The following is a 16904-nucleotide window of genomic DNA, read 5'->3' on the forward strand; positions in this document are numbered from 1 at the left end:
CTCATTGGTTTTAGTCCAGCTCTGGCACTTGTCTGTCGTACTTGGAGCCTTGAGCCTTCAAGTATTTACACTTGTAAATCCTTTTCTGCATATGCAACCCTAACACCAATATCAATGCTTTGTCCCATACGTTTTGGAAGGTGAAGCTTCCCTCTAAGATTGGAGTTCTTTTATAGACTGCTTTTTTGAATAGAATTAATATCAATGATATCCTCCAAAGTCCAAGACTTCATAGAGTTTGTTCTTTCTCCTGAAATTTGTTACAATTCAAAGATCAAGAGTAATGATGGAGCAAATATCTTTTAGAAAAATAATTTTAGCATTAAAGATTTGCTGATTTAGTGTTATTTTGGTAGTTTAAGTACGAGTTACAGATTTGCTGATTTAGTCTAGGTCTCCTAACTTGCAGAATTAGTTCAGGTGTGTTTTAACTTGAATTTTGTTAGGAGTTGGGACTTATTTTACTTTTCTAATGAGTATTTCAGAATTAGATATTAGCTTCCTAGTCATAACATTAGTATTAGTTGTGAGGATCTGAGAATGCAATGGATATAGTTTCTGCTATTCTTCTTGGGTTTTCTGTTATTAATATAATTTTAAAAGAATATCAATACTAGGACAAATGGGATGTCAGCTATCATTGTGCCTGGTACCTAGTTTGTTATTTTTTGTTTTGTTCTCTCTAGTACTGCTATATATAGTAACAGATTTGTAGAAGAATCATCAAGAAAATATCTTTAAAAACTTATCTTTTCCTCTTTAATATTATTCTTCTTCTATCCTCTCAACTGTCTCTTTCTCCAATCTTTTCTTCCTCTGCTGATCTCTCTTTTCTGCCTCCAGCACTAAAATCTCCTCAAAAACTTAACCAAAAGCTGTTTCCTAGCTGCTGTTGACAACCAGTTTCCTAACAAATGGTATCAGAGCCAAACAATCTGAGCAAACCATTATCCTCCCTTGCTAAGTTGGCCAAAAACAGAAGAGAAGCTGCAATGCCCAATTCACAGCGGGTTGCACAGATCAAAGAGTCTGTTTGGAGGCTGGATCAGCATATCCAAGACAGATATCGCTGCTGTTGATGCAAAGCTAACTGAAAGTAATCTGCAGCTACAGAAGATGATAGTAGAGACGGTAAGGTCCATGTTTGTTGACTCAACCAACCATGCTAGCTACTGTTCCTCTTAAGGCAGGAACCAACTCTTCCTAAACCCTTTAGTATGTTTCTATTCTCCACTCCTCAATCACCCTTCCCTCTCTGGGCAAACCCAGAAGAGAAACAAATCTCAGATCTTTCATTCTCCAAGCCATATGCAAACGCTTATATCAACAGTGCAGGAGAAGATGAAGATGATGACCAGAATGATGTTGAAGAGGGAGAAATTGATGAAGAAGAAGATGAAGAGGAGCTGACACCACCAAGGCCCCATAATTCGTTGGTTTGATTCCATAAAGAGAGGTTCAAGAGAGAGACCCTGGTTTGGCATGCAGGCAGCTATGCCAATTTGGGTCCATGAGGTAACCATCAAGGGCATTGTGGACGTTAAGGAACCACTTAAGAAAGTGACCTCCATGCAAGAGCTCCTGAAAGTGGCAAAACCTATCGGTTTCAGCCTCCATAGCCCTCAAGCTTTATCTTGAGGATGTTCGCAGGAAGATTGGATGGGAAAAACAACGACTCTTGCATCTTCTTTGTCCCTCAAATTCCCTTGAAATGATGCTGAAATCTATGAAAAGGTTATCTGATTCTCTTACATTCTCTCATTATTGCTGTGCAGTTAAACCTTGAGGACAAGGTTCTTCTGCAAGAAGGGGGAAACATCAGGACTTGGGAATGCAATGGATTTATCTGTTATCCTGCTTAGGTTTTCTGTTATTAATATAATTTTAGAAGGATATCAGTGTAAGGACAAATGGAAACCCAACTGTCATTATATCGGGTACCTGCTTTGTTGTTTTTTGTTTTTTGTTTTATTCCCTCTAGTACTGCTATATATAGTGCCCAGATTTGTAGAATCATAAAGAAAATGTCTAAGAAAACCCATCTTTTTCTCTAATATTATTGTTCTTCTATCCTCTCAGCTCTCTCTTTCTCCTATCTTTTCTTCCTCTGCTGATCTCTCCTTTAGAATCTCCTCAAAAACTAAACCAAAATCTGTTTCCCAGGTGCTGTTGACAACCAGGTTCCTGACATTAGTATCTCTTGGAAATTTACAGATTAGATTAATACAAACATCACATTCAAGAGAAAATTTCTAGTTAATTTATGAGTAAACCAGAATCTACAATCCAGCTATGTGGACTTTTTGATGCTATCTCGCTGCATCAAAAGCCATTTGTTTCTCCATTTTCCTGTGGTGCAAAAAATTTGGTATGGATTGTTTTTTATATTGGAGGTGTTCCTGGTGTGCCCCCTAATTTGGATATTTAAACCTCTGCATGGTCCTGTGGTCCGGAAGATTTTGTATAGATTATTTTCTATACTTGAGATACTTTGATTGTGCTCCTTAATTTGAATATTTTTATCTCTAAAATACTCTGTTGTTTGGAGAATTAAGGAGCATAAGGTGCTGCAGAAGGGGCCTATCTTAGCAAGTTTCCGAGTCACGTGTCTAGGATTGAATGCAAGAATTTATAAACAATGGTTCCAACTGCCTTGTATGATTTGGAAAAAAAAATGTCATCTTCGCCTCTCTCTGGGCAGTTAAAGCCCATGTTTTTCTTCAAGAGATGCCTTACCTACTTTCGAACAGATACGATCTCTGTCTTGGATTGAGGTCTTTTGCTTTGTTTTCGGTATTTTGTTGCTTTGGTTGGAGAACGTCTTTTTTGTCCAAAAGATTGAGTGGAGGATATCGTATTCTCTCTTTTTGTAATAGCTCTTTCTTTGATAGAATACAAAGAGAGCTTGATGACAAAACTTATGGTATTCTATTAAGAATAAAATATGGAGATACCAGATCTCAATAATCGAAACAATATCTGAATATGTGAATAATAATCATGAATAATCTACTGAATAACTAAGCCTATGGTACCTTATTTATAGGCACCAAAATACATCAAAAATGGGAAATTTAGAAAATCTAGTAAATAGAAAAATAAATTAAATAAAAAAAATTAGAAAAATAGGAAATCTAGGAAATAAGAAAATAAATTAAATAGAAAGAATTAGGAAAATAGAAAATCTATGAAATAGGAAAGTAAACCTTCTATTAACTTTTATTGTAAAATTTTCCCAAAAGTTAAAAAAGGAAATTAAATATTCCTAATCCTTTTAGTTAATTTGTATGTTTATGTTCCTTTGTAGATTCTGTCTCATACCTCCTTCAACCCATAATTAGCTCAGGAAGTGGGAATGTGACAATAATTTGATCTGATAGAGTTGTGGTAAAGTCACTGCGAGAGGAAACGTAAGTATTTATTGTCATCTTTTAGTGACTTTCGATTAAAAATTATTTTAACAAGTAACTAGTTAGAAGTGTGCACAACAGGCAACGGCCAGATATTTTGAACATTTGTGGCTTATTACTCTATTGATGTGCTTTGAACTGTTAAAAGCACATGGGAGAATACAAGGATGATCACATATAATGTCGCTGAAGAACCTATTCCATGTCCCTAATACTCTCTTTTGTTTTGTTATATTTTGGAAGAGTTTGTTTGGTAAAATCTTGATGGGTAGCTTTTATCACTTCTGCTCTTGTTAGTAATTAGGTATTCTTTTTTACTTGATTATAATATTCCGAACTTCTTTAAAGCGTGAATGCTTACATTTTTCACTTTGATAGCTTGTTTCCCTGATAATGCTGCTATATGAAGTTGAATTAGTTTGTTACATTTCTCTTTTGTTGGCATTATGACACGGGTGCTCATTTACTCTTCAGGAACTGGAGAAAAGCCTCAAATCCACATGTGAAGAGTTCATTATGGCGGTCACCAAGCTAGTTGTCGATCCTATGCTTTCATTTGTGACCAAGGTTCTCCTCTTCCTCACTTTATGCCCTCATAATGTAGGATTCTACAATTTCTGAACAAAACTTCTCCTGTAAGCAAAATTACACTGAGTCAAACCTGTTCATCTAATGATGGAGTGTTCCGAGGTTGTTGACTACATCAGTAAATACATGAGATTCACGATTTCCTCATTTCAGCGTGAAAGATCAGAGTCAAATTCTCAAAATGAACAGATGCAACATAGAAATTATCCTTTTACCTGGGCTCTCTCCAAAATAGTAGTTGACAAAGTTGCACCATGGCACATGTTTCTTTTGAATGCCACTTTAATGTGAGCTTTATTATGAGAACAGCCATGGCAGCAGTTGCAGAGCTGAGCACAAGTGATTATTATAACTTGCTGAAAGATATCTAACAAAAACTATATATTTGTCGGTCAGAATCAAACTAGATATTGCCATGGGATTTTGTTTCCTACCAGCGTTCAATTGTAGCTGCACTTCATGTCTGAAGTTTTCTATTTGTTTTGCTAGGTGACTGCTGTTAAAGTTGCTTTATCATCCAATAGTCAGAACCAGAAGGTAGAGTCGGTTATGGCCAGACCACTCAAGGATCAAGCTTTCGCTACTCCAGAGAAGGTGGCTGAGTTGGTTCAGAAGGTAAATCAAGTCACCAGTTGCTCATTTGCCAGAGTATTTCAGAGAATTCATACTCCATAACTTCCTCTGGTCTTCTTTTTTTTCATATTATGCTCAATATCTGCAAGTAGATGAGAAATTGTAATTCTAATTGAAGACCGAAGATAAAAGCAAGCAGTTTAAAATCAAGTAAATCAAAAATAGGGCAAAATGCATGCATTAGGTATTATTTCTCAGCCACATAAAGACTAACCCAGAAAATGGTAATGGAGGGATTCTTAAAATTCTTAGATAAGGTAACCGGTCCACTATTGTGTGATCAAATGATCGTCCTCTACGCAACTCACTTGTCATAAATTTTGGGATTTAAAGACTTTAGGATTACTGGAAAAAATGTGCTTAAGATGCTTGAATGTTTTAAGTCACTTATAGTAAATAAATCTTTATTTAAAAAATGAGCATTACATTTCAATTAAGTGCTTATTACTTTTTTTATTTTTAGAAATAAAAAGTATGTTATGTATCATCAAAGATCATAAAATACACCATACAAGTCAGTCATTCTATCCTGATTTATCTGACTTTGTAATAGTATACTCTCTTTTGACTTAGATATATATTCAAGTTTTGGGGCAATTTAGGCCCTTTCTGAGTTATAAGATCTTATAATACGTCGCAAATAGCTGCCCGTAAGGAATCCACCGAACCCTCATGAAGCTCCTTAGAGTTTTTGACTCTCTGTCCATATTGATGAAGAAAGTCAACAAGATGATAATGACTACCCATCTTCGATTCTTTGTGAAAGAAGATTTTCGCTAAACTGTGCATAGAAAGGAATAGACTTCTCCTTTATATCAATCTCATTACAAGCACCAAAGGAGTGCCAACGTGTGTATAAAAAATATTTACATGTCAATTAGGATATTGATAAGGTTTCTTGCACCCTTTCTAGAGTACAAAGGGTGACCCATGATAAAAAATATAGGGTTTGAACCCATCTAGCTTTAAGCCTATCAAAATCTTTTTCCACTCCTTCAAAAGCTCTTATATTTCTTTTTTTCTCCGCCATCCAAAGGACTACAAGGGGAATGAGACCCAAATTCTTTTTTTTTTTTTTTACTATTAACACCATTCCATGCCCGTAGCTCCTCTCTTATATTACCCACCATTACTCAGCCAATCCCCAAACTCATAGAGGAGGCCGTAGTAAAATATATGCTAGAGGACACTATGGTAAAATATAGTCGCAAGTCTCTTTCCCCTCTTGAATAGAAAGCAACCATTAATCGTAATCTTTCCCGTTCTCTTCAACTTGTCAATGGTCAATATATATCCACACCTTGCTTCCTAAGCAAAGAAAGTAATTTTAAGAGTAGCATTCACTTTCCAGATTTGCCGAAAAGGGAACTTGTTATCCGACGTGTCATTCTTGACCAAATAGTTATTATTTTTTTTTGAAATAAAAAGTATGCAATATATTTGTATTAATAAGGTACCAAAACAAGGGTTCTGCCTATGTACAAAATATTTACATAAGAGTTAGAGTATCAATGACATTCCTAAAATACTCATAATTGATAATGTCATGACCTAATAAGATGATTCCAAAAGAATGCATTTATCTATCTCTAATACTATAAAGCATACTTACTTTGCCCGTAAAAGCTTTAGAATTCCGTTCTTTCTGAACAGTCCAAAAACAAATGATGGAATAATGTTTACAATATTTTTTTTACACATAACCCATCTCAAGCCCAAATTTTTCCACAAATTGAACCTGCCATGACCCATTAGATCCCCAAAAAACCATAAATCATGCACCAAAGATCATGAGTCATAGAGCATGAAAGCAGTAAATGATTGCAGGATTTCTCAGCCTTCAAACACATATAACACCCATTCAGAAGGATTTGTCCTCTAGTTTTAAGTTTGTCAATAGTAAAAATATTCTCCCAGCAGGCTTTCCATGCAAAAAAGTGACCCTCAGAGGAACTTTTATTTTCCATATTTGTTTGTAAGGAAAATTCCAACAGCCCATGGATGAATCCTCCATTAAGAAATTGTAGTAAGATTTAACAGAAAATTTCTTAGATTTCTCCAATTTCCAAACAAATTTGTCGGAGGTTAGAGAGATCTATTGTGATGATAAAATCTTTAGCAATCCACGTAGTCACTTATTTCTCAATCATTTAAGTTTCTTACTACATTTATATACCAATTTATATTACCATTTGACCATTAGCAGACATCTTCAATAAGTATATTTCTGGATTGAGTGATACTAAATATCCTCGAAAAACAGTTCATAAGGCTACCTATCTCCAACCACTCATCAGTCCAAAATTTGATCTTATTGCCCCTATCTAGTTTCCATTGTGCACAAAGATTGAACTGAGGCCAGTGAGATAAGATTTTCCTCCATAAACCTCTACCATGCGGGACAATAAGTCTACTCCTCCCAGCTGAATTTGGGTCACCCCATCTAGCTTCCACAACCTATTATCTTCATTCATGTACTTCCACAATCATTTGCCGAGGAAGGCATCATTCATTTTTTCCGTAGATTTAATACCAAGTCCACCCAAACTGTTTGGTTTTTTTATGTTCTCCGAATTTACCGAATGATACTTGTGTTTCTCATCTTCATCACCTCAGAGGAAGTGACATTGAATTGTTTCTAATTTCTTAGCCAATTTCACGGGAATTGTGAGGGTAGATAGATAATTAATAGGAAAGTTGGCCATTGTGCTCTTTATTAAGGTGTATTTATCACCCTTTGAAAGGAAGATATGTTTCCAACTGATAAGCCTCTTCTCAAATAACTCTAGTGTAGGATCCTATGATGCAATGTCTTTATATTTAGCACCCGAAGGAATACCCACGTACTTGATGGGGAACTTGACCGCTTTACACTCTAACACCCTTGCAAGTTGATTTGCATCCCCATTCCCACCAATCCTGGCCGATTCAGATTTGTCAAGGTTAATTTTTAGACCGGAAATAACCTGAAAACACAGGAGAAGACATCTTAAATTCAACAAATTTCCCACATCTGGTTGGCAAAAAATTAATATATCATATGCAAAGAATAGATGAAATACCTGGACTGAATGATCCTTCCTTCCCACCACAACCCCTTTCATAAGTTGAAGGTCAACAGACTAAGTTAAAAGGTCATTTGGAGCCTTCATGGCAATGATAAATAATAAAGAGGATAAGAGATCACCCAGTCTTAATCCCTAGATGCACCAAAGAATTTAGACGGTCCACCATTAACAAGCACTGCCAAAGAAGAGGTGGACATACAATGTTTCATCCATCCCTGCCATTTCTTCCCAAAACTCAACATTCTCAGCATGTATTCCATAAAGGTCCAATTAATATGATAATATGCTTTCTCCATGTTCCATTTATACAATAGCCCATCTAAACCCCTTGTAATAAGATCATCCACAGATTCGTTGACAACTATCACGATGTCAAAAATCTATCTGCCTTCCACAAAAGTCTGTTGACACTCTCCAACCACCTCACCGAGCACCCTAGAAAGTCTCTTAGCCAACATTTTAGCGATCAGTTTATAAATACACCCCACTAAACTGATAGGTCTAAAGTCTTTGAACTCTCTAAGGTTCCTCTTCTTGGGAATAAGGGATATGAACGTGGAGTTTAGGGATTTGAAAAACTTTTCAAAGTTATAGAAATCCTTGAAAACACCCATCACATTTTCCTTCATTAAGTACCAAAAAGTTTAGAGGAATTCCATATTGAAACCATCAGGACCTAGAGCCTTATTACCGTCATAAGATTTTAAGCAACCCTCCACTTCTTCCTCAGAGAATTCCTCCTCTAGCATTATAGAACTTTCATCGGAGATCTTTTTGAACTGTATGCCATCAAGGGTAGGTCGAGAGCAGGCCTCCTCCTCATAAAGTTTTCGAAAGTGTTACCTGGCCGCTTCCCTTAACTCCTCATTGCCTGTAACCACTCTATCCTCGCACTAAATTTCATCAATAAAATTACAACCTCTTCTATGGGTGGCTAGATTATGAAAGTATTTGGTATTGTGGTCACCTTTAGCAATCCACCTCTTTCTAGATTTCTGTCTACATGTGATTTCCTCATTTTTCAAAAAAAGGCCATTTGAAACTTTAGAGTTGCCCTATTGTCGCGCTCCTCATCATTGAGCTCACACCTCTCCTCTTTTGAGTCTAAATCAGTGATCTCAGTCACGATGGAATATGATTTAACCACAGTCTTCTCCGTCTCAATCTTATACCAACATTTGATGTCCTTCTTCAGTTCTCTCAACTTAGAAACAATTCTGAAACTGGCACACCCCTTGATCTCGTAGCTCTTCTATTTATCTTCAACCATGGACTGAAAACAATCATTCCCCAACCACTTATTATCAATTTTAAAAAGGACAAGTCTCCATTTAATTCCTTTGGCAACCAAACAGATAGGGAAGTGATCAGAAGTAGGCCTAGGTAATTTTTCTAAAAGATACCAACTAATTGAACCAAGAAGCAAGCTGACGCCAAAAATCTAACAATCCTCAAGCTACTCCTCTAGTTAGACCAAGTTCACTGACATCCAGATAGAGGAAAATCAATTAACTCAAGCCTATTCACCTCATCTTTAAATTCATTAATCTCACTAGCCGAACAAGTACGACTACGTTCCCCCTTCCTCAAGACCATGTTAAAATCACCACCAACAATCCAGTTACTACCCCATTTCGTCCTACACACATCTAGTTCTTTCCAAAGAATATCTTTCTCCTCCCTATTACCCCTACAGTAAACACCCAAGAATGCCCAAGTAAGACCACCTCTACAATTCTTGAAAAGACAAGAAATTGAGCTCTCCCCTTTAACCAGCTTCTCACAATTAGTATAATCTTCATTCCATAAGATAGTAACACCGCTTGCCATACAATTAGCAGGGATGGCATGCCAACCTAATTTTTTAATGCCCCAAAGCCCTTAAACAACTTTCTTAGTGTAATTTTCATTTGGTTTCCTGCAAACAGACGACTAATGGATTCTACTTCCGAAAGCAACCACGAGGAACTAACCTTTTATATTGGTTGTTTATGCCCCTAACATTCCAAGATACAACCTTTTCAATCATAGACATAACAGATTCAATTCCTTGTCCATCTTTTCTTCATTCTTTTCACCATTGTAGTTAGTTGATGATTCCAACCTCTTTAACTCTCTTGGGACAAAATCATTCATGCCAACCCAAATTTTTAATGCCCCAAAACCCTTTAACCACTTTCTTAGTGTACTTTTCAATTTTGGTTTCCTGCAAACAGATGATTGACGGATTCCACCAGTTTCCACCATCCCTTCCACTGGACTCCCAGCAGAAAGAAAATCCACTTCGTATTCCGACCACAATGGACCGTTAACACAAAAAAATCTCCTCTTCTGTTCTTTCCATGCGTTAGCCACAACTCGTAATTGCTTTTCACTAGGTTTTTCGTCCAATTCCTCAACTTTCTTCTCCACCTTAAATTCGTCGAGACCTTTCAGGAACCATCTAAACTCATATCTTTCGAGGAAAATCAATCTTCTAAAACCTCTCCCGTTTTTGCAAATTCGCATGCACTCTACATTTCTTCCTTCACAGATCAGGTCGAAGGATTTGTTCTCAATGTTGAGTAAGCGTATACCGAATGAGCTCATAGTAGAAAACCCGCTTGGTCAGCCAAGAACTGCTGGAAGGAGCCATTTGAGGCAGAAGATTTAGAGAGTGTTTAGAGAGAGAGTTTAGAGAGTGAAAGAGCCATTAGCTCATTCTTGACCAAATAATTATAGAAGGACCCAACCGTAAATGTCCTTGTTGGGTTGAGGATCCAAATCAATTGGTCATCACTCTCGTTGAAAGATAAAGTGCTTATTGTTAAACAATAAGCAACTATCTTATTGAAAAAAAATTAAGGAAAAATAATTTGTTTACATATATTTCATATGTTTATGTTATTATGCATAAATCGTTAATTTTCAGTCAATATCAAGAGGGTACTTGAGTAAATTTGTTAAATAAAAATTAGAAACCTAAAAAATTAGTTTTTGCAAAAAAAAAACCTAAAAAAATTAGTAATTAGCTGCTTATTGTCTATTCTTTTTGGAGTCATCTTCAAGAACTTAACAAGTACCCTGTCTGTTTATGTTACCCAATGTGGAAAGATACTTAAAGCTATTTATAAGAACCAAATAAGCACATGCAAATATCATCTTAAAATTGGAAGCGAAGAGAAATGATAGAAAGCTAATTTTAAATTATTTAACACTGTAATGTGTGATTTAATGTAGGACAAAATGGACGAGCTAAAGTCATATAACAGGAAATAAATTGCTGGTATTGGGAGATGATATCAAAATGTGTTGGTTACTGTTTGGTGCCAAATTCACTGGTCAAGATCAAAGTTAGGAGCTTAAATGTTCAGTTTATGGCTAAATTTGTTAATTTTTCTGTTTATGTTTCTTGACTAGGTAAATTTGGCTATCCAGCAAGAGTTACCTGTAGTGATGGCAAAAATGAAACTTTATCTGCAGAACCCGTCAACACGGACAATACTTTTCAGACCAATAAAGTGAGTTCAATGTCTGCAAAATTTGAGCTCTGTTTTACACATGAAATATTTTTTAGTTTTTGTTCTTAAGTTCAAATATGCATGTGTTTTATTCGTTAAAATACGGGCGTTGTAAAAATATTGGGAGAAACTTTAGGAGAAGAAATATGTAGAAATATTAGGAGAAAATCTAGGAGAAGAAATAGGATCTAGATTTGATACTAGAATCCTAAATGGAGAAAAGTTTCCAAAACATTTTAAAAATATATTTTCTATCCTATTTTTGGGGGAATACTGATTTAGTACCCAACCTATGAACAATGTTATAGTATAGAAGAAAATAATGGAATAAAATTTACAGTTTTCTTCATAATAGTAGAGCATGGTTCTCTGTTCTATCTAACCTAAAATATCCAAAATTTTGAAGTACGACATGATTGGCCATCTTGAAGCCTAGAAACTAGAAGTTATGCATTCAACAGAAATTATTCCAATAGGGAACTACAAGATGGATAATCTGATGATATCCATCATCACGCACAAGTTAAATGGTCAAGTTAAATGGATAATCTGTCAAGATGCTGGTGTGATGAAAGGGAAAAGATGACCGCTTTACAGGAGCCGCTGATCCGCTGGCCATAAACAACCCAAAGTGCCAAACTTGGAAGGCCTAAGACTTTATGATAATGTCTTGACTTATCAATTCAATGACAAATGAAATAGGAGAGAATTTTCTCCTATTCAAGACAGTTAAGGAAATTACGCAGCTCGTGAAACGTACTCCAAGATAGATATCTCCTTAGAACTCTTTGCCATAGAAAACATACTTCATGACTTGCAACAGGGTGACTTGACGGTGACTCAATACTTCAATGTCTTGACAAGGAACTGGCGACAATTTGATGTGTATAAAGACTAATGCTGGCGCTTCCCAGAAGATAGTCTTTAGTATTGGAGAATCATCAAGAAGAATAGGTTGTATAAATTTATTCTCGATCTTAACAAGAAAGTAGATGATGTCCGATGAAGAATCCTTAGACTGAAACCAAGTCATAGTCTCATAAAGCATTTGCAGAAGTGTAGCAGAAAGAAAATTACACTCGGAAATCCAACACATACTTAGATTCTTGAAAGTTCAACATTTTCTGGTCAAAGCAGTAGGCCACCTAAACAAGAGACGAAACAGAAAATGGGAAAGTTATGGTGCGATCATTGTAGAAAGTCCGGCTGCACAAAGGAGATTTGTTGGAAGTTTCATAGAAAGCCTTCGAATTGGAAACAAAATTAAAATCAATGAGGAAAAGAAACAAAAGGAAATCTAGAAAGAGAGTTGAGAAGAAACCTAGCCGTGGAAGCTGAAGTACCAAGCAAGCAACATAATGAGAAATTGGTTTTTAGTCAAGAGCATATGAACTACTTGAGAAATTTATTGAGTAATCACCAAATAAATAATCTATTAATAGGCAATAGATCTGCTTCCCACTCAGGAAAATTTACTAACACCTCATCTAATAACCAAAATTCAACCAATGCATGGATCATTGACTCTGGAACTTTAAATTACATGGCTGGTAATTTAAAATTGTTCAAAACCTATAGTTCATGCCAAAACAAATCTACATTAGAATTACAAACAAGTCCCTATTAAAGGTGGTTGGAATAGTCATTGTATGTTTATCCAAAAACATAAATGTAAGTAATGGGTTCTATGTTCCTCATTTAAATTACAATTTACTGTCAATTAGTAAACAGTTCTAAGCACTGAGAATTATAGCTAAATTTTATTTAAATATGGTTGAATTTCAAAAACAATGTTTGAGGAAGATGATTGACGATACTAAAGTAAACTCAAGACTATATCCTCTCCATTAATCACATTCAAGAGTACCTATCCTCTAATTTTTCCTGTTTTAGTTCTTATAATGGTAGTGCACTCATGTTGTGGTAATATAGATTAGGGCATCAATTAGTTACTTGTAAAGGCTTGTTCCTTCATGTTAGAATATTCTAGAATATTCTCTATATATAATAATATGATTATCTTTCTAAATATGTAATCGTAATTAGTAAGAAAATAATTAGGATAATTTATGTTGGTTAGCATATATGAATCCGTCCACACGTATATATATCCCTACTTCTCATTTCAATAATAAAATAAGAATTATTCAGTATTTTTCTTTTCTAATCCTTTACATAGTATCAGAGCTAGGGTTAGGGTTAGGATTTTAGGGGTCAAATCGCATCAGACCAAAAGAATGGTTGAACAACCCATTTCCGGCGCCGGAGGAAGACAACCACCGATTTTCAGCCTGTTCAGAGTGCGGCCAACACAGTGGTGCACGCGAGAGAAGCAAAGGAAGCAGTTCACACGACGATTTGAGGTTGCGTTCGGTGGGATTGTTGGAGCAGAGCATTCTCGTGCGTTTTGGGTTCCCATTCAAGGATATAAGCAATAGAGGAGTTAGGTCGACTGGTTCTGTGCACGAAATCAAAAGGCCGAAGAGGGAAAAGGCGCGACGGAGCAAATCGCGCGACAGCAAGCGATTCTCTACTCTGGCGTGATTTGGGGTGTTTCTGCGAGCACCATTCCAAATTAGGGCCGACAGTGAAGTTCTGTGGTGATTTTTGACCAAAAGGAGATTGTTTGGTGGTTTCAGGCGGCGGCGCCTTGCTCTCCGACGGCAGCATAGGTCCTCTGGTGGTTGACAGTGAGGTCTTGGTAGGATTGTTAATCCCCGTGCGTGAAGAAGTACTCTGATTCTCAGATTTTCTAGTATATTTGCAGTGTTTTCTGAGTATCTCTAATTATTGTGATTTGAATATTCTGAATGGTTTTTTCTTATAATTTCTTAATTGAAATAGATAATAATATTGTTTGCTACGACTGCCATGAATAAGGGCATATAAAACGGTACTGTAAGAAATTGGAGAATCACAATCGAAAGACACATACCGCTAATATTGTTGTTACTACTGTTAATTCATCTTTTGAGAGAACTGTTATGATTTCAGCTGATGAGTATACTAAATTCCCTAAGTATCATGAATGTTTAAATAAATTTTTTGCTCTTGCTGAATCAGAAAAAAATGTCTTATATCCTCCTCAAACAGATGAATGATTGATTCTGGTGTTACAGATCACATGACAGTTAATTTTAATATTTTTTCTAGTTTTCGACTACACAAAGCACCTTTTTCCTGTAACTATTACCGATGGGTCGACATATAATATTGTGTGTTCGGGAACCACAAAATTAACACCATCTATTACTCTATCATCTATCTTAAATCTATCTAAACTTGCCTTCAATTTGATTTCTGTAAGTAAGTTTATTAAATATTTAAATTGTTGTGTTACATTTTTTCCTAATCATTGTGTACTTCAAGATCTTATGACAAAGCAGATTATTTGTGAAGAAAATGTGTCAGATAGTTTTTACATTCTTGATATTTAAGTACCTCGATAAGTTGTCTGCTCTAGTATTATCTCTTCATTTGAAGCATATTGTTAATTGGGACATTCATCTCTACCTGTGTTGAATAAGGTATGTCCTCAGTTTCATGATGTATCCTCACTGGATTATGAGTCATGTCAGTTTGCAAAACATCATCGTACTCCAGCAGGTCTAAGGGTCAATAAACGAGCTGAATTTGCTTTCTGTGCATGTATTGAGGAGTGATAATGCCAAATAATATATGTCCTATTCATTTTAGAATTATATGACTCAACATGGGATCCTTCACCAATCCTTGTGTATTGATACACCATCTCAAACGGGTTCGCTGAGAAGAAGAACAGATATTATCTTGAGACAGCTCGAACCCTCTTGTTCCAAACACAAGTCCTTAAGCAATTCTGGGTTGGTCTTGTTTGTATAACTTGTTTCTTGATTAATCGTATGTCATTTACAGTGCTTGATTGGGATGTTCTTTACAGTCTCCTTTTTCCAAACAAGTCTTTGTTTCCGGTGCAATTTAGGATATTTGGTAACACCTGTTATGTTCGAGATGTGCGACCTACTGTGATAAAATTGGACCAAAAGCCCCTTGAAGGGTGTATTTTTGGGGTATTCTTGCCTTCAGAAAGGATACAGGTGTTACTTTTCATATGTCAATAAATATTTGGTATCAACTGTGTAGTTTTTTTAAAATATGTACCGTTCTTCTCCTCATCGTCCAAGTCTACAAGTCCAGAGGCAGACAACGAGTGGCTCGTTTATATCTTCACACCAAGTGTTTTTATTGAGTAAAGAAATAAAAGTACTCCTTCAGATGATGTGCCTCCAGCTCTACTTGAGTAAGTTGATGATAATGTTCATGTGCTTCTGACCCAAGTACCACCACCAATTGTTTGTGTTTATTTTAGAAGACAACAAATTGATGATACATGTGCTGCACCAAATCTGTTGTTATCTTATTCTGCCACACAGAACGTTGATTTTCCCATTGGTGTTCGTAAAGGTAAACGTCAGTGCACCATTCTTACGCCAACTTATCCCATTGCTAATTTTATATCATATGACTATCTGTCTCCTTCGTCTAGTACTTTAATTGTTTTTATAGATTCAATCTCTATATTTAAGACAGTTAATGAGGTTTTGAATTACCCTAGTTGGCGTAATGTTATGCTTAAGGAGATAAATACTTTTAATGATAATCATACTTGGGATTTGGTAGATTTACCTAAAGGAAAAAATGTTATAGGGTGCAAATGGGTATTTGCAATTAAAGTGAATCCAAAGGGTTCTGTGGCAAGACTTAAAGTTCAACTAGTAGCGAAAGATTGTGTGAGCTTATGGAGTGGATTATTCTAATACATTCTCTCTAATGGTCAAACTTTCCTCTATCCATTTATTCATATCTATTGCGGCTCCCAAGATTGGACCTTACACCAGTTGGATATTAAAAATGCATTTTTTTCATTGTGATCTCTTAGAAAAAGTATATATGGAGCAAACATATAGGTTTATTACTCAGGGGGAGTACAGAAAAGTCTGTCATTTAAACAAATATTTGTATGGTCTGAAGCAGAGTCTCCGTGCGTGGTATGATAAGTTTAGTGAGATAGTATGTAAGTTCAGATTGAAGAAGAGCAAATGTGATCATTCAGTCTTATATAGACAATCAACAATTGGAATTATACTTCTTGTTGTTTATGTTGATGATATTGTGATTACAGGAGATGACCATGCAGGAATATCCTCATTCAAGTCATTCTTACATATCAAGTTCAATACCAAAGACTTGGAACAGGTAAAATACTTTTTGGGGGTTGAAGTAACAAAAAGTAAGGAAGGGATTCTGTTATCTCAGAGAAAGTATGTACTTGATCTACTTGTAGAAACAGGAAAATTGGGAGTTAAGTCATGCAGTACATCAATGGTACCAAATGTACATCTTACTAAAGATGATGGTGATTCCCTTGATGACTCAAAGAAATACAGACGACTTGTTGGGAAATTGAATTCCCTTACTATGACTCGTTCGGGTATTACATACCCTGTCAGTGTTGTTACTCAATTTATATCGGCACCTACAGTTAAACATTAGGAGGTTTTAGAACAAATTTTGTGCTACTTAAAAGGTGCTCTGGGGCTCGACATAGTATTTCGAAATCAGAAACATATTCACATTAACTGTTTTACAGGTGTTGATTGGGCTGGATTTAAGATTGATAGGAGGTCTACGGGTTACTGTGTTTTTATTGATAGGAATCTCGTATC

General features: G+C 35.8%; 1 protein-coding gene across 3 annotated transcripts in view; it reads left to right on the forward strand.

Annotated features, from left to right (window-relative positions):
- LOC110812042 (sec34-like family protein) overlaps window positions 1–16904 on the forward strand; it is a 40838-nt gene that overhangs the window by 19242 nt on the left and 4692 nt on the right. For 2 of the 3 annotated variants that reach the window (XM_088208394.1, XM_088208393.1), the window contains exons 22-24: window positions 3885–3977; window positions 4488–4613; window positions 11099–11199. In XM_088208394.1, coding sequence (XP_088064520.1) covers window positions 3885–3977; window positions 4488–4613; window positions 11099–11199 — 320 coding nt within the window. Of the gene's footprint in view, window positions 1–3307; window positions 3411–3884; window positions 3978–4487; window positions 4614–11098; window positions 11200–16904 lie in introns of those variants that run through there. The other variant, XR_015813646.1, reaches the window with a different exon arrangement.

The sequence above is a fragment of the Carica papaya genome, chromosome 7, assembly GCF_054855325.1.
Source record: "Carica papaya isolate Zhongbai chromosome 7, ASM5485532v1, whole genome shotgun sequence".
Lineage (NCBI taxonomy): Eukaryota > Viridiplantae > Streptophyta > Magnoliopsida > Brassicales > Caricaceae > Carica > Carica papaya.